Here is an 18,918-nt window from a genome sequence, read left to right as displayed (position 1 = left end):
GCCTTAAAAACAAGGCGTGTGCTGGTAGGTGGAAAAGTGTTTAGTTTGGTCATATCAGCCATTTAATGATAGATATTTGTTTTTCTCTAGTGGCTGCAAACTCTGGACAGTAGAGAGATCTACAATCAGATCATCAATCACCTCCCTGACCTCCCCCTCCTCACCAAGGACACCTTCCAGGTACCTCATCTTCCTGACCCTCACCCTAACCCTGACCCTGGTCCAAACATGAGGAACATTCTGGTCAGAGCCGCTGCTGTGCATCTTTTTTTCCAGAGCCAACTGGCACATCACCGCTGGCTGGTTAGTTTCACGTTTGGAGAGAAGAACACAGCCTCCAACGAACACAAGAAACTGAAGGCCATGTTGAGGAACGATCACATACAGGTACACAGCGCTTCTGTGTTGGTCTCTCTCTAACTGCCTTCACACCAAAAGCGGCCAGAATATCTCACACGAGTACACCAACTTTACTTGCGCAAACTTTAAAACGAGATGGGAGGAGGAGGGGCTTCCAAACTCTGGCTACCAAAAGCCAAAGTTTCAATCGCCTTCTCGACCATGGCCGAGATAACCCCCACTACGATTTTTTACTTGTTGTGGAAGTACCAGAGACGTCAGAGAACACAATGCAGTCGTTTAGGATTCATAATATCATCCGGAGGCTCACACGGCTTTTGGCCGTGATATTATATATATATTATACTAGAGTTTTCCCTCGCGTGTTGCACGCGCTCAACCTCTAGTTGTAATTAAACCCATAGCAATAATGTGGAAACCCCAGTCGATAATGTAACAAATTTCTGAGCACATAATATAATAACATTTTGCCTATCATTTACATTTACATTTAGGGCATTTAGCAGACGCTTTTATCCAAAGCGACTTACAATAAGTGCATTTGTTACAATAAGTACATTTGTCATAAGAAGTGAAACAATATATCGCTGTCGGTACAGTAAAGATGTTCATAGAACCAAGTGCAAGTATTACAATCGCTAGGCTAACCCATTCCCCGTGTAAAGCAACGATAGCAGCTACTGTAGATGCTACACAATTAAGTACCTTGAATAAGTGCAATGTACAAGTGCCAGGACGTACAACATTCAATGGTGGCTGTGCATTGGTTTCTATGCAGAGTCGAGATGAACTCTGAACAGGTGAGTTTTGAGTCTTTTGCGGAAGCTGGTGAGCGACTCTGCGGTCCTGACATCGGTAGGGAGCTCGTTCCACCACTGAGGTCCCAAAACAGAGAAAAGTTGTGACTTTGCTGATCGACCTTTGCTTGCTCTTAGCGATGGCGGTACCAGACGTCCAGCTGAGGTAGTGTAGCGGAGGGATCGAGCTGGGGTGTGTGGCTTTACTAATGCTTGGAGGTAGGCAGGGGCAGTTCCATCGACTGCCTTGTATGCCAGTACCATCATCTTGAATCTGATGCGAGCTATTACAGGGAGCCAGTGGAGGTCTCGGAAGAGGGGGGTTACATGTGATATCATTTTACAACGTTTAACATTCGTTCACCACAAATGACTCTTAAAAGCAGTGCCAACATTTTAATATTTTTTTAACCATTCAGCGAACAAAAGGCGAAAGGCTGATTATCATTTAGGGGGCCACTCAATGACATGCAGAACCGTCATCAACACGCCTACTGAAGTGGTCTGAGAAATACCTACTTTCTACTCCTCATTCACATATAAGGTAATTTACATTTCCTACAGAGAAAATACTACCTCAGGGGTAGTATTATTCAGGAGATTTTCAGGGTACAAATGTCAGGATATGTTGTTCACACATACGGCCCATCAGGAGAATATCAGGACTGAAAGCAGCTAGTGTGTGAGCATTTGAACACCAATTATCAAATTTGTCAATTTATGGTAACAGTGGTAATTGTTCAATGGAAAGTGTAGTATACTGTGCATGCAAATCAATTGTTAAATAGCTTTTACTGTTATTCAGGGCTGAAAAGTGCATTGACATTTTAAAATGCAAGGCAACTACTATTGGTTAGTTGAAAATAATAATCATCATTGTGATTAAACATCTCTTCCAGAGTCCTGGCTAAGACAGGCAGCAGTAGCCTACAGTCACACATAGCATACACACAAAACATAAGAAAAATAAAACGACTAAAACAGTCTACAGGGGGGGGTATCAATATCACAAGACATATGGGGAGGCTCAAATAGGAGAGTAATATTAAGTTTGAGCAACAAAGTGTAAAGACATTTTGGGAGGCTCAAGGAGGAGTGTAATATTACATTTGAGCAACAAAGTGTAGTCTTGTGGTTGACTCTATAGACATAATTCACCATACTTTGATATTGACATTGTTAAGCTGAGATGGAGCGGTGAGTCCTCGTCTCTGGCGTGGTGAAGAAGAAGCAAAGCGATAGATTCTCTTTAGCCTTTATGGCGTATTTATTCTCTAGAATACATGACTGGCTACTGTCCAGTCAGTTCAACGACAATGTACAACGTGACAGTTTGACCTGCGCATTACTTCACTAGAACGTAGTGACATCATCACGTTGTCCCTTCAGAGTAAGGGCGCAATCATCTATTAACACTTAACACCCCCACTCGCACTTAGCTCACTTGGTTACCTGAAAAACAGAACAATAACAGGTTTCCCTCTTTGGCTTAACACACAAATATACTCTGCACTTTTAAGTGCCAAACATATCCTGAGCAAACTTCTTTAGCTTTAGCTTATTGGCTGGCTTTGTCAACACATCGGCAATCATTTGCTCAGTAGGACAGTATTCCAAAGTTACCTTTCCATTATTTACAGTTTCCTTGATGAAGTGGTACTTACTATCTATGTGCTTGCACCTTGCCTGCTTAGTGGGTTTCTAGCTAGTGCAATAGTACCCTGGTTGTCTTTGTACACCTTTGTTTGTGTATATTTGTCCATGTCTTTTAGTAGCTGTTCTAAGTAGATGCATTCCTGTAGGGCTGATGCTAAAGACATGTACTCAGCCTCGCATGTAGATAACGCTACTGTTGGTTGTTTTCTGCTTTTCCATGAGATGAGAGAGCTTCCCTCACTCAAACTGGCACAATATCCTGTCATACTATGCCTGTCTGTTACGTCTGATGCCCAGTCAGCATCACCATACATTCTGAGACCTAGTCTCTTTGTGTCGCTTCCTTTGAAGCATAACTCCTGTTCTTTTGTACTTTGAGGTATCTGAAAACATGTTTTACTATGTTCCAATGTTCTTCAGTTGGTTCAGCAAAATGCTGAGATAATTTACTGACCATAAAGCTTAGATCTGGTCGAGTGCATGTGGACAAGTATATTAAACTTGGCTCTCTCGTAAACATGCAGTCTCTCTTGGCCTGCAATCCTGCATTTCAAACCTCTCTAGTATCTTGGTTGCATATCTCTGCTGTGACATTGTAACCTGACCCTCTGTTTGGTTAAAGTCTATCCCCAGAAAATGGTTCAGCCTCCCTAGATCCTTCATCTTGAACCTCTCTGCAAGCATTCTCTTCACACTGTTCAGTACATCCTCATCACTAGCGGCTACAATTAGATCATCAACCCACATGATCAAAATAACCTTTTTGCCCTGTTTTTCTCTTGTATACACACAGTTGTCAGCAGGATTCTGTTCAAAACCATTCTCAGTTAGATATGTATGTAACATAACATTCAAATTTCTCCCTGACTGTTTTAGACCATATAAAGCAGGGGTCTCCAACACGTCGATCGCGAGCTACCGGTAGCTCTCGGGCAGGTTTTCAGTAGCTCGCCTGATAGGTTGACCGACTGAGTTGTTAAAAAAATAAATAATAAAAATTATAATAAAAAAATAATATTACGAGAACAGTAAATGCACCTCATCTCACTTACGTTCATATATATGTCACATTGGTGTCCCACCCCCTCCAATTCAAAAAATAACAGGCCTATCAACTGCGAATAAAAAGCAAATGTAGCCAAAGTGTGTCTTGAGTGACGTTGTATGCTCACTAAGCTAAAGTGAGGAGTTTGGTGGTATTAGCTAGAACTTTAGACAGACAACAAAGATGGAAAACCAAGGTGGCCAAGTCAAGAAAAAGCAGAAAACATACAATTTCCTTGTGGAGTGGGAATGCGAGTTCTTCTTTACTAGCGTGAAGGACAAGTGTGTTTGTCTCATGCAGGAGCAGTATTTCGGTCGGCAAAAGAGGTAACGTGGAGCGCCACCACACTCAAGTCCACAGTAACTTTGCACGGGAGTTTGAGGATAGGTTCAAGGATTTTGATAAGCTGGAGCCATGTGTGGCATTCATTGCCAACCCATTTATGGAGGTAGACATCACAGAGATTTCAGAAAAGATGGCTGAACGGTTCACTGTCAATCCTGTGGAGGTGGAGATGGAGGTTATAAATCTCCAGAATCATGTTCAGCTTAAGTCCCAGCAACACTCACAACATTTCTGGAGCCTTGTAGACCCAGAAAACTATAAGAACATTCACCAAGCAGCACTTAAAATTTCTGCTTTATTTGGTTCGACATACATTTGTGAAGCTGCTTTTTCTGACATTAATGTCATTAAATCTAAATTCAGAACAAGACTGACAGATGAACATTTAAATGACTGTATTAGAGTGAACCTGAGTGCATACACTCCAGAATACACCTATTTGGTGGACTCCATGCAGTGCCAGTCATCTCACTAACTTTTATAAAGAGTTAGTGTACTTATATCCCATGTGTACAATAAGATGCTTGTAAGATGGTGATAATGGACCTTGAACTTTGTGGCCTATAATAAGAGGTGTAAAATGGTAATGTTTCCTTTGACAATGATGTGAATTTTCAGTGATGTATATGAAAATGTGTAATGTTTCCTTGGACCTTGATTTGAATTTTCAGTGATGTATATGTGGCCCACAAGAAGTGTAAAGTAGTAATGTTTTCTTGGACCTGATGTGAATTGTCAGTGATGTATATGAAAAAGTTAAATGTTTTCTTGGACCTTTGATGAGGAATTATTTTTGATAAGCATTGGGTATTGCAATTTCACACGTGTACAAACAGAAGCTTAAGTCATGAATGATGTAAATAAATACAAGCGATGTGATGCAAGTAGCTCTTGGCCACTTATTTTTTAAGTAGTTAAATTGTTTTGTGTTCTTTAAGTAGCTCTCAGTTGAAAAAAGGTTGGAGACCCCTGATATAAAGACTTCTGTAATTTACACATCATTTTGCCACCTGTTTCAGACTCTTTCTCAAAACCTTGTGGTTGCTCCATATATATTTCACAGTCAATCGGTGCATGCAAATAGGCCGTCTTAATGTCCATCTGGTGCAAGATAAGATTCTCCTGTGCTGCCTTTTGTATGACCACTCTCACACTTGTCATATCTGCTGTGGGTGAAAATGTCTCTTCATAGTCAATCCCTTGTTTTTGACTGTAGCATTTCGCTACAAACCTCGCCTTGTACTTGTCTGATCCGTCGATATCACTCTTGAGTGCATAGACCCACCTACCCCCCACTGCCTGTTTACCCGGTGGCGACTGAGTGAGGCTGTAAGTCTTGTTCTCCTCCAGTGATCGCATCTCCTCATCCATCACATTTTTCGACTGCTTTGACTTTGTTGACGCTATGGCGTCCTGGTAGGTTTGCGGAATGTCGCATACGTCTCTTTAACAGTAGTCAACACATGTTTGCAGTTTGTCAACCTTGTCCTCGGTCTCAAACTCCTGCAGGTGACATGGTCTCCTCCTGTTTCTCGTTGGGTTCCTTCTGTTTACAATCTGTTCAGGTAAAACCTCAGAAGCACCACTTTGAATATCCTGACCTGGTACATTTTCCACACATTCATCAACATATTCTTCCATATTGACCTTGGGATGTACCTCTCTATCACTACATTCTATGTGTGACTCAGGCGTTTGTGTTTCTCTCTCTGTGGCTGCCTTGGTTGGGAATTTTACCAACCTGTTTTTCTGAACCCTCTCTGTGTCAGGATAGTATACCAGGTAAGCTGGGCTGTTTTTGTCATAGCCTATGAACACACCATGCTGACACCTAGAGTCTAGCTTGCCCTTTTCTTCATTGTAGGTAAAACACACTAATCCAAATTTTTGCAGTTTAGATACATTTGGCACCCTGCCATTTAACAGCTCGCATGGCGTTTTCTTTGTGCGTCTGCTGTAACACTGTTTCTCAGGTAAGCTGCTGTCTGGATAGCATAGTTCCATAGCTTGTTTGGTAGTTTACTATCTATCAGAAAACATCTGCCCATATCATACAGTGTTCGCCACCCTCTCTCTGCTGTGCCGTTTTGGTGGGGCGAATAGGGCGCAGACGTCTCGTGCCTGATTTTATTCTTCCTTAAGTGTTTGGAAGTCTCCACATGTAAACCCAGTGCCGTTCTCTGAACGGATACACTTGACTTCTCCATAAGGTGCTATGTCTGCCAAGAACCTTTCTGTGGCCTGTACTGTATCACTTTTGGACCTTAGAAAATACACCAATATGGTACCTGAGTAGTCGTCTGTAAAAGACTGTGTATATTTTTGTCCATCTATGCTCGGTGTTCGCATGGGACCTGCTTAGTCAGTGTGCACAAGTTCCAAAGGTTTCTTAGCCTTACTGTCTGGCTCCCTATTCCTTGTTTGGGTGAATTTGCCCTGTTTACACACTTCACAAAATGCTGGCCTTACTACACCTCCCTTTATCTCCATGCCTTTCACTATACCCTGTAACTTCTGTACATCTTTGTAGTTACAATGACCCAAAATCTCATGCCAGGTTGGTACATCATGACACACACATTGATTACATTGGTCAACATCCATTTCAACAGTTGGCAAGTAAAACAAATTTTGGCTTCCGTGGGTATCAAACCTGCTGCCATCTTTGGTAACAATGCGACTGTCCTCTTTCTCAGGTGAGCGTCGCTCCTCTGTTTATTGCTCTTGCGACCGAAAAGATGTCGTGTGGGTATGAAGGTATGTACAGTGCCTCTTGAAGTTGCGCTCTGTGCTGGCGTCCGGCGTGGTCTAGTAGGTAGATCACCGCCGTTCCTCTCCGTTGTGCTATTCCACTGCACTTGGTTCCGTCGGCCAACTCCACTGAATGGGACTCGGGCCGGAATGAGTCATCGAAGCTCTTGAACTTTCCGATGTCATTGACAATGTGGGATGTCGCTCCTCCGTCCACCATGATGCCCTTTATGTTCACATTGTCCGGTGGTTTCTTTCTTTTGGTGTGGTTGACCTTGAAGAGGTGGTCCTGGTTGGTATTCGGTTCCTCTGCGACTCTTCTGGCTCCATCTTGAGTCCTCTTTTTCCTGCATATAGACTACTGGTGTGAGTTGCTCTTGCAGTAACCGCACCACACTTTTATGGAGCGTGCTCTTGACTTGTGTCCTTTTATTCCACACCTGTAGCAGGTCACGTCGGAATCTTCACTTTTTCTGCTGCTGGCGTGCGTTTTGGCGGGGCCTCGGCTTGGCCTCACACTCGTCTTCATCACGTTGTCTGCAGATTCTACTGTGTTTATTTTCTCAGACTCTTCATAAATCCGTAGCCTTCTCTTGAAGTCTGTGAATGTAACCTTATCCTCATTCTGTGTTACATGGACGGCTAGTGGCTTGAAGGAGTCTGGTAGTCCGTTTAATACCATGGCTATGGTCAGTCCATCACTCATGGTCTCATCCGCATCTCTCAAAGCAGTAATGACGTTTTCCGCTCTTATCATATAGTCAGTAGCACTCTCGTTCTCTGCCATGCTTAACTTGGTCAAAGTCGTGTACAGGTTTATTACTCAAGGCTTGCTTTTTCCCGAATAATGTTGTTCCCTCAATATTCCCAGGGCTTTCCTGCCGTCATCGGCTGCATCGTGCCTGATCAGTGATAGGCTTTTATCGTCTATCAGTCTTACCAGTTCAGCATAGCAATCAGCATTCTTTGCGTCATCTTGGGCTTGCTGTTCTGCGTTGGCGCCGGCAGGCTCATTCAATATTGTCCTTTTAGCTTAAGAATGTGCAAGTGGCCTAGGAATCTTGTTTCCCACAGTTCGTATTTGTCTTCTGATCCATCGAATAAAAGCTTTGCTGCAATGATTCTTGCAATTGTGCTTTCCATTTTTGCTTACGCGCCAATTTCACTAAATTTCACACTATTGGCCTCTTTGCTAGTCTCTTAGGTTGCTATACTTTCAATGCTAAGCTAGGTTGTTATCTTCTTTAGCTTTCACGTTATACGTCGCTACTCACGTTTCACTTCTTCCGAGAATCTAAACGCTCACTTATCTCCAAGCTGGTACACAAGGCATTCACGTTAGCCTAGCATGTCCAAGTTCCGTGTCTATACTGCGTGGCAACTTCTTCCGGTAATCCGTCCGAGATGCTCGTTAACTTGCTTGTGTCCAAACTCTTCCTGGGCCCATAACCTATTAAGCTGAGATGAAGCAGTGACTCCTCGTCCCTGGCATGGGACTAAGCAAAGTGAATAAGAATAAGCAAAGCGATAGATTCTCTTTAGCCTTTATGCCGTATTTATCCTCTCGAATACATGACTGACTACCGTCCAGTCAGTTCAACGACAATGTACAACGTGACAGATTGACCTGCGCGTTACTTCACTACAACATAGTGACATCATCACGTTGTCCCTTCAGAGTAAGGGTGCAATCATATATGAACACTTAACATGTTTTCGTTCTCTGTTATAGGGACACGGTCTCTTTAAGAATCACTTGACTTCTGTGTTGATATCCCGGTCGGTGCGATGTTTGAATTTAACGGTTTTTATATGACAAAATGAACGACCCGCCGTTGCTTGTCGAGGTGAGAAATTGTCTCTTCCCTTATTTTATTGCAATTTCTACAGTCTATAGACAGAACGTGTTACCTGGCAGAGTTTGTCGACGTGTTTAAAAACATAATGTCTTACCTGGGCGAGTGTCGCTTTGGTGTGCGCGCGTGTGTGCGCTTTCGTGTATGTGTCGCTGCCTTTTTGTTGACGTGAGGTGTGTGCGCGTGCTTATGTGTCTGCGTGTGTGCCCATGTTTGTGCGTTTCCGTGTATGTTCATACGCATGTTCGTGCTTGCGTGTGTGTTCTTAATTGCATGTGTGCCGATGGCGGAGACGTTAAACGTCTTACCTGTGTGTGTGTGTGTGTGCGCTTCCGTGTGTGTCGCTGCCATTTGTGTTGACGTGTGGTGTGTGTGTGTGTGTGTGTGTGTGTGTGCAGTGTGTGCGCATGTGTGTGTGTTTCCGTGTATGTTGGTGCGCATGTGCTTGCGGTTTATATATGCCTTTGCGCTTGGCACATGCGCACTTGAGTAACTGGTGCGACAGGCCTGCTATTATTGTAGTAAGATTATATAGATATCTAAATATTATATATTACATTATATATTATATTATATAGATATTATAGTGCTCCAGGAGTCCGCACACGGCAACAATCACTTTTATCTCCATGTTGCGGTTCAATCTGGACTTTAGGGAGTGAACGCTGATTGGCTGTCACGACCAAGCATCAAGCAACCTTCATTTATGGTGTGAACGCACCTTGAGTCTAACTGTCTCTCTGTCTGTGTTACTGTCTCTCTGTCGGTTTAGCTGTCTCTCTAACTGTCTCCCTGTCTGTTTAACTATCTCTCTTTTTTCCCTTGGTGTAATTGTTTCAGTTTAACAAAGATGTTCTCATAAGAATGTAGGCCAACATGCTCCATGTGTGTTAAGTGTCCACCAGGGGTGACATGGAGAGCAGACAGCGTACAGGGTAATGATAGGGGCCAACCAGTGTTCATGTACCAGATACTTATCTAACGCTACTTCCAATTCATCTTAACACATTTAAGGTGAGAAATATGTATCTTGGATGAAAACTATTGGCCTGCGACATCCAAATGACCAAATGACAGCTGCTCATGGTGTAGCCTCAGGCCAGGGAGCCATCTCTAGAGGAGCTCACATCACATCCATCTGTTAGGTATTGGCAAATGGTAGAGTATTTACATTAACCCGTAGATTGTTGTTATCTGCACAGAGGCAGGAATAGCCCATGCACAGCCGAAATTGACCGAGGTCTTCATCTTACAACATCTTGCAGTTGATTCTGTTACAGTACATTATTCAACCGGAGTTGCATTGACCTCTATCTATAATAGCTCTGGTTTAACTGTCTCTCTCTCAGTTTAACTGTGTAGTTTGAAACTAGGAAATTTAATTTAAATCACCCAATAACTATAACCATTAAGGAATATCTCTCCCAAACTCAAAATCATGTTGTATTACAACTAGAGGTAGCGGGTGCAACTTTCAAAATCAAAGTAAAAAAAAAAAGTGAACGTAAGAGTGTGCGTTAATGTGTAAATTTGTATTAATCGCGTTTAAATAAGATTGTGTTAACGCGTTAACTTGCCCAGCCCCAATATATATATTTTTGAAAATCCCGAATGGAAATGTACGCAAACATTTTTTATTGCATCGAGATGCATCGATAATCGTTTTAGAATCGGATCGCTGACCTCTGAATCGGAATCGAATCGTGAGATGCCAAGAGATTCCCACCCCTACTTAACATCTGGTAACATTCTAAACTGTTGGCATATAGTAACACGCTAACCTGATAAAGGGGACATGTTATGAAAACACACTTTTCCTGGGATTTGGGGTGTTGTTTTGGGTCTCCCACTGTTACGTATTTTAAGCACATAAGCTGCCCCCACATAGCCACAAGGAAGCAGGATCGAACACACAAGCTGCATTACCTCCACATAGCCACAAGGAAGCAGGATCAAACATATAAGCTGTAATTACTATACATAGCCACAAGGGGAGCAGGACCAACATATAAGCTGCAATAACTACTCCAGCCACAGATGGCAGCACCTATAGACAGGTGAGGAAGCCGGAGCCAATACATTACATAGGCCACGCCTACTTCACATAGGCCACACCTACTTGATACAAACGGGGAGCGGGAGTCAGATGAGGTCAGAGACATATGGCAGCCTTGTTGAAAGACCCGGGGAAAGACCCCGGGGCTGTAAGATAGCTGTGCGGTACCTCTCTCCACGTGTGTTAAATACAATTCCCTCCTTTTGCTTCATAGTTACCATACCGAAATACTTTAACACATGACTTTTTGAGTGAGATATGCATCTCTGAGAAAGGGTTTCTGCGGGGTTGTAAAAGGTATTAAAAGATAGTAAATTAAATTAGCCCAAATTAAGGCCATTAAAACGTAATAAACGTCATCTGACGAGGTATGAAATTTCCAACAAGGCTTATGAGTTTTTCAATGTTTGTAATTTGTGTGCAGGCCTATCTCCTAAAATTACTAAAATTTGCGTGGATTTATTTTTATGTTGCGAGTAGGACCTGAGTGATATCAATGATGTTACGTGGTGCGTGCGCTTAAACAAACTGGACGTACCCGGATGGCTTGCTGCCAAAACACTTGGCGAGTTTGTTTGTTAGTTTAAAGTAATTTGAAAGACAATAATGGAAAAATGCAAATTTTCGGACCTCTGGCTGGAGGAATCGATATTTAAAGACTTATACGGTATAAACGTATGGGGGATTATTTGTTTATCAACGCGGCGGATACGCGTGCAGATGATTGCAAAAATAACATTTGTTTGACCGGTTGCCATGGTTATCTCTGTGTTGTTCATTTGCAGTTGCGGTGTTAATTAGCGATGTTGTCAGCTTACTGTTACATTAAACTGTAATCAAAAACGCGGTTATATGCTATAGACCCTATTGTATCTGTGGTATAAAGGCTGGGACGAATTTCAAATTATAAATATGTACACTGTACGTTGAAAGTATAGACCGTCGCGATTTCCATTTAAACTAAAGGCGCAGTGATTATTCTTCAAAACGAGACCTGGTAAATTGTGAAAAATGAATTAAACTGTAATCAGACAACGTGGTTATATGCTATAGACCCTAGAGTATCTGAGGTATAAAGGCTGGTACGAATTTCGAATTATAAATATGTACAATCCATAACGTTAGCTCTGTGACTCATAGCTCAGTGGACTAGAATACCTCTCGTTGCCAAGTCGTAGCTAAGGTCAGTCCTATTTATGTGAAAAACTTTATGTTTGGATTGTAAAACGCATGAAAATATAAATTAATGATCTTAATTTCTTTTCTTTGGCAAGTGACCATGTTATAAGCGGGATAATGCCCTTTGAGGTGTCAAAAACATGTTTTATCGATCGTAATTAAAGGGGACTACTTTTTGAGGGAGATGAACTCAAACAGAGTATACATTTAATAAGCATGCATACGAAGAAGAAAAAGAATAATTATTAAAGTATTTGAATAGTTTTATTATGTTGGCAAGCAAGAAGTAGAATAAATGGGATAAACAGTCTTATTAAAATATACTTTTTCCACGTAAAACCTTTTCACTGTAATAACAATGTTTAACTAGGTAATTATAACTTAACTTCAACACTGGACACAAAAACTTTTTCTCTCTGACACTCTGTCTATGTCTACTTTGCAACATATTGATTACAAACTACGGACCGAGTCCCGTTGGGACATCTTGATTAATCCAACTCATATGGTCTCTCTCTCTCTCTCTCTCTCTCTCTCTCTCTCTCTCTCTCTCTCTCTCTCTCTCTCTCTCTCTCTCTCTCTCTCTCTCTCTCTCCCTCTCTCTCTGTTGAAGTCGTGCTGGTATTAAAAAATACGGTGAAGGTATTAAAAGGTACAAATTCAACTTAAGAATTTCTGTTTAAACCCTGTGAGAGTAACCCGCCTATAGTTACCAAACGAGTGAGTCAGTTTCGACGCCCCCTCCTACGTAGGAAGGGGGCACATTTGACATCACCTCCTGTTACGATCTGACCTACCATGCTCGCTATTAACCTGGGTAGACAGCCCGTAACCTAAGTCTGTCTCTACGTGGTGTGCTTAACTTGTCTCGCATGCAATCTAGTTGGCACAAACTGAACCCAGGACTTCTCCAAAACTCTCTGGAGAAGTCCTGTTCTCAGCTTCACCCACAACCCCTCTTGGGCTGCTTTAGGGAGCGTGGCAGCAGAAGAGACCTGGTAACATCCCCCCCCCTCGATCCATAGAGTTGGCTCGGCATCGAGGTTGACATCAAACCATTCCCAAACATGCCGTCCGACTTCAGCACTGCATGGAAAGCCTGCGCCTCGTCCGCAACCTCGACGTACGCCAAACCCTTGGGCCTTTCCGAGCGATAGGCGACCTGTAGGTCATCTTTACCAGTGCCATGGCATTTACACAACTCCTGCAGCTGATCTTCAAGAGACTTCCGAGCCTCAGAGTTCCTTATGTGGAAACCAACCGTTTCCCCTTCCCCACGGTCATCCTCCCCGGATCTCTGACCCATAGCTGCACAGGCTACAGCCGACATGCCCGGACGGCCCTGGTACTCCCTTAATGGGTTAACCAAAGCCTCCCTGAGGTGGCTCAGAGTGGGATCCTCTCTCTGCTCTCCAACCAAGGTGTTGTGACTCAACCCCGGCAGCTGGTCAACAACACCACACCATTGATCATAGACTGAGTTGGCTAAGTCAAACGCAGGCGGGTCCATGACCACCCTGCCCTTCACCTTAGCAGTGGGAACATTCACCACGTAGGCCTGATCATAAGCAAGCTTAACTTTCTCAAAGTCCAGAAACAGCCTCTCATGTTGTCGCTCCCTTTCGGACTCGTCCATGTTATCCTGCTGTTCCCGCTCTTTGGCGTTACAAGTTAATTCGCCAACTGCTAGCCACTGCCCCAGTAGCCTGCAAGTCTAGCCCCACCGAGCTTATAACATGCGCCAACCAAAGTATCCTCCACAAGCTACGATCTGACCTACCTCGCTCGCTATTAACCTGGGTAGACAGCCCGTAACCTAAGTCTGTCCCTACGTGGTGTGCTTAAGTAGAGTATTGTTCCTAATCTTTCCCTGGGTGAGAGCAATCTAACCTATCCAGGGGGTTAGGTGCGAGGTACTCACCACAGGTCCACAGCCACCGTAGGCGAACAGCCCCGCGTCCCGCCGCACCGGCACCTAGTCTGCAGGTGACCAGCCCACGTTCTATATTCTTCTTTCAGTTCACCGTGTATATAAAAATCCAAAAGGTTATCTTATCAAAGTCGCCCAGCAACGTGTCTCCATCGGGTTACTTTCATTCACCCCATCACCTGCTGAAACCAGGCAATCTCCACTCAGTCTCAAAACTCTGAGACCCCCTGCCCACTCAGCTGTTGCAACTTACCTGTGATGAGCACCTCAACACCGCCCTCTCTGTGTGACATCAGTACTGACCCTAACCCTAAGCATACGCTACCCTACCGTAACACTCCCACTTCCCCAACCTCCTCCAATCAGAGCATAGCTAAGATTTTGTGGACCAGCGGACGTGCAGCTCTGGTGGAGGGAGCTCGGCAGCTCAGCTCTGGGAGTACAATCCTTTTCCCTGCCGGACTGCCACCAAGCTACCCCCACCGGAGCTGCCAGACTGTCCATAAGAAGAGACATGGAGGAGAAAGGGATTGTACTTCCGGAGCTGAGCTGCCAGACTGCCGCCGAGCTTCCCCCGCCAGACTGCCTGGAGGAGCCGCGAGGCTTCGGCGGCAGTCCGGCAGCTCCGGCGGGTGTACTCCAGGTGCTGAACTGTCACCTGAAGGGTGACAGTTCTGAAGGGACTGAAATAGCCTTTTTATTGCAAGCTATTTCCAGCAAACAGCTTCAAAAACATGTTTTCTGGAACTCATATACTATGTTTACTTGTTGGGGAAACACCATAATATGTCTCCTTTAACATCTGGTAACATGCTAACCTGTTAACATATGGTAACATGCTAACCTGTTAACATCTGGTAACATGCTAACCTTTTAGCATATGGTAAAAAGCTAACCTGTTAACATCTGGTAACATGCTGTCCTGTTTACATCTGGTAACATGCTAACCTGTTAACATCTGGTAACATGCTAACCCGTTGACATGAAGGTAGTTAGTAGTTCTAATAATTTGTGTACATCCCCATTGACATGGGTCACAGGGCATCACAGCGTAAAAAAAGACCGGATAAAGGTCAATCTGACGTGACACAAAACAACCAACACAGTGTTGCTAAACAAGCCGGTTTGAAATATGAGTCTTTAGTATATGCTACACGTGAACCCCCTAAGATGGCGCAATTTGATTGGTCCGCTATCTCGGGATATTGGGCAATATCCGATGATTGAGATCTCAAACTCGGGATATTGTTTTCATCGCAAAATGTCCGCCTCGTCACGCTAATAAAAACAATGACCGCTAATAAAAACAAATATATCCCGGCAAAAAGTGTTATCTTGTTTATTTTTGGAGTGTTGTATATTGAAACAATTATTCGCCTCAGGCTCCGTGAATAGTGGGGAATAGCCCTCTCGACCTTCAGTCTCTGGGGGCTATTCCCCACTATGCACTTCACCTTTGGCGAATAATTGTTAATTAGCTGCTTTGTAAGAGTGTCCACCGAGTCCAGAGCCCATAAAAGCAAAGAGAGTACCTTCCACAGTGAACGAGCACTGACACAAATGGCGCATTTCCAACGGCGGGTGCGGGTCGGTTCGGTGCGGCTTGCTGGAGTAGTGAAGGTGCGGTTCGGCGCAGCTCAGTTACGGCTCGCTTTTCTACCACCGAAATTACCACTTATCGTAGGGCGGGGTTTAAGCCAGATGGCGATAGCCGCGGCAGGTACGTTAGCATCGTGATCTCATAGCAGCCCGACACAGTGTAGCCTGCTAATATATCCAAAGTAAAAGAAGAACGCGAAACAATGAACAAAGAGCAGGAATGTAGGACGTAACAAAGGACGTTCAACTTTCAGCTCCTGGTCCAGCTTCTGGGCGCAAGCCCGCTGGAGCAGTGCATACTTCCGCAATCCATCAGTGCCCAGTGGCCAAGCCTGGTATTGCAGCTGTTTTAGCGGGCTCTGGACGGGTCCCTCGATTCATGGAGGAACAGAAGTGGATATCCCCGCTCACTCCAATACAAGTGGGGAACAGGAATGTGTCTCTGCAAAAAATGTCTGGATATCAATCAAAGGCTCATAATTATCTTTATATAATGTACTAATAAAATGTAAGTTTTCTGTTTTCATAATGCCTTCTCAAGCGTTTTATTAGCAGTCGTTTGCCGGAGAAGGAGGGGTGGGCATGTGATGGGAGTCGTAGTAAAACAAAGGTTGTTTCGGCCCGGCATCCGAGAGGGGTCAGTGCACGGCTACGTTAACTTCTCGTGTTAGTCTCGAGTGGTAATTGTTTTAAAATACAAAAATGAAATTTATATACAAGGTGTTTTTCTTTATTAGGTCAAAAAGGGACAAACTAATCTAAAATAATCATATAAATAATAATTGTTTCCCAGATGGCAGGAGGAGTGTAATTTAAAGATCACATATAGAGAATCAATGCTAACAATGCTAGAAAACGAGAATAGTTCTGGATCCGGCACGTCATGCACTAGGGCGTGGCTAGGCGCCTATGATGCGGGAGCAAATCTCTCCTTGATGTTGCCCTGCGCCATTGAGCAGTTTTCATAGGAATGAATGGGTGCCATTTTTTAATCCGCTGTCCTTTCTTTAAAAGGACCATGGTGGCTTTGAAAACAAAAATGGCTGCGCCCATAAAGATATTTATTAGGGTGCCAAGCACAAAGTGTGAAGGGCACCTATTGTAATTGTTTGTTTTATTAATGTTATTAGGGTGCCAAACACAAAGTGCGAGGCAACCTATTGTAATCGTTAGTGTTATTATTATTCCGCCACGTTTGACTAACACAGCCTAAACCACTTGCACGCTTTTTATGAAACTTTCTACAGCTTTCTACAGCAGCAGACTCAATAACTCATTAACAGAGAGCAAATATTACACTGACTGACCCAAAGGTGGCGCTATAGCAATAGTCCAAAAATACAAACTTTGAACAAGCATAGCTGGTGATCCCTTTGACTTACAGTCATGAAACTTTGCCCACACATGCATATCCTCATGGTGAACAAATCTGCATCAAGAACCTATGACTTTCTTTGGATATATCTACCCCCATCTTTGTTAAAAACACTAAATTCCTTAAGGATCCTAGGTTTTTTGACTTAGACAAAAATCCTTGTCTAAAAGCACCCAGGAGTCATTGACTTCTAAAAAGGGTGTGGTTTAAAACATGTAAAGACTTAAATGCTTATATCAACATCAAAATGGACTCCTAGGATCTTGAGTCCAAAAAAAAAGTTTTTCAGAATCAAATTCTGAACAAGATCAAATCCACATATACAATTAGGGCGTGGCATCGAAATGGGCATGGCATGTGACTAAAATCACCACAGTTCATAGGCGGAATGTTTGATTTGAGCGGGACCAAGGTAGTGGCTGTTGGGGGCCAAAGTTCCAACTGCTCGAGTACAATGAAGTTGATTGACAAAACAACATGGCCACCAGAGGCTCAAAATCGTCCAAAATCAACTTAATGCCAAAAGGCAAGGTTATCTTAAACCAATCATCATCAAACTCATCAAAGGCACATGGGTCAAGATGAACCCCTCCAAAATGTATCCATATCGGGCTATAGGGAGTGGTTAAACAATTAACTGAAAATGCAACCTCTCCAAATTGTACCCAGATCGGGCGAAAGGGGGAGCTATATCAATGAACAGAAAATGCAGACATATTTTCTGCCCTTTTTCTTCTACAGTCATTAAATGTTGAGCAAATGTTCCTAGGAAACCCAGAACCTGTAACAAAATGGCGGCTGGACGTCCAAATTAGCCCAATCAATGATAGGTGACTAAAGGCGGGGTTAACTTGAGTCAATCATCACCAAACTTGTTGGATTTAAAGAAGTGTAGGTTGAGGTTAACCAGGCTAAAGTTAATCAAACTAGGACTTTAGGGGGCGCTAAAGCGATCAATTGAAAACTTTAAAATATCAAGCCTCCTCAGCCTTTTGACATACGGTCATGAAATGTTGTTCGCCCATCAACAGATCCAAGCTGAAGCTATTCCAGCGTTGTCAAACAAAAATCGGTCTTAATTGTTTTCGTCAGGGTCTTAATGGTCTGTCAGGGTGTTAATGGTCTGACGGGGTCTTATTGGTCAGCTTTAGGCTTGGCACTCGTAAAATGCTGCTTGCAGCTTTAATTTTCTTTTGTATTTGTACCACGTTGGTTATTTAATTTTAAACGATCTTGATTAAATTTGAATACACTTGATTTCATTGCTACTTTATTCCGGTCACCAATTTATGCATTGCACGGTCTTGCTGTGCGTGCAATACAATGTAAATTTGTATTGTTTATTTTCGAGCTGGTTTGTTAAAGAGGCTAATCTAGCTAGCAATAACAATGACTAGCCAATGACATGACACAATCACAAAGACAAACGGGAACGCTATAAGTGCTACGAGACAGGAAATGACGTCCTGTGTTTCTCTATGGGACCTCTTTAGCCTTATGTACGTTTTGAAACTCTTCACATTGAAACAGTCTTGATGATGCAAAGAGATGTTTTCTCCTTCTTGCTTACAGGCAGGAATGGTTGTGGATCTGTCTTTATGGTAACGTGTCTGTCTCCAACCTACCTGTCTGTCTGTAGGTGGGGAGGCTGGACTGTATGGCGGACGCAGAGCTGTGCCTGTCTCTCTACATCCAGAAGTCCTGTCTCGCTGTCTTTAAGGGCATGGGGGTCTCGGACTTTGAGGTCCACCACGGTGGGTCGGCAATACTTATTACTGATATTACTATCAATACTATTACAACTATCAATACTATTATTACTGTTACTTAAGAAATATCACACCAGAGGGAGTGCTGTTGTACTGAATATCAGCATGGCTGTGATTCGGTAATAGCTACGCGGCCATAGGCCGCGTGCCGAAGATAATCACAGCCGTGTGTGATATATATTTTTAAGCACCATTTATTA

At 43.3% G+C, this 18,918-nt stretch overlaps 1 protein-coding gene across 2 annotated transcripts in view; it reads left to right on the top strand.

Moving 5' to 3' along the window:
• dnajc10 (DnaJ (Hsp40) homolog, subfamily C, member 10) overlaps window positions 1–18,918 on the top strand; it is a 46,871-nt gene that overhangs the window by 10,800 nt on the left and 17,153 nt on the right. For both annotated transcript variants that reach the window (XM_079731597.1, XM_079731598.1), the window contains 3 exons: window positions 91–180; window positions 277–387; window positions 18,589–18,703. In XM_079731597.1, coding sequence (XP_079587723.1) covers window positions 91–180; window positions 277–387; window positions 18,589–18,703 — 316 coding nt within the window. The remainder of the gene's footprint in view (window positions 1–90; window positions 181–276; window positions 388–18,588; window positions 18,704–18,918) is intronic.

The sequence above is a fragment of the Pollachius pollachius genome (assembly GCF_949987615.1).
Source record: "Pollachius pollachius genome assembly, chromosome: 3".
Lineage (NCBI taxonomy): Eukaryota > Metazoa > Chordata > Actinopteri > Gadiformes > Gadidae > Pollachius > Pollachius pollachius.
This window is presented reverse-complemented; position numbering and strand designations above follow the sequence as displayed.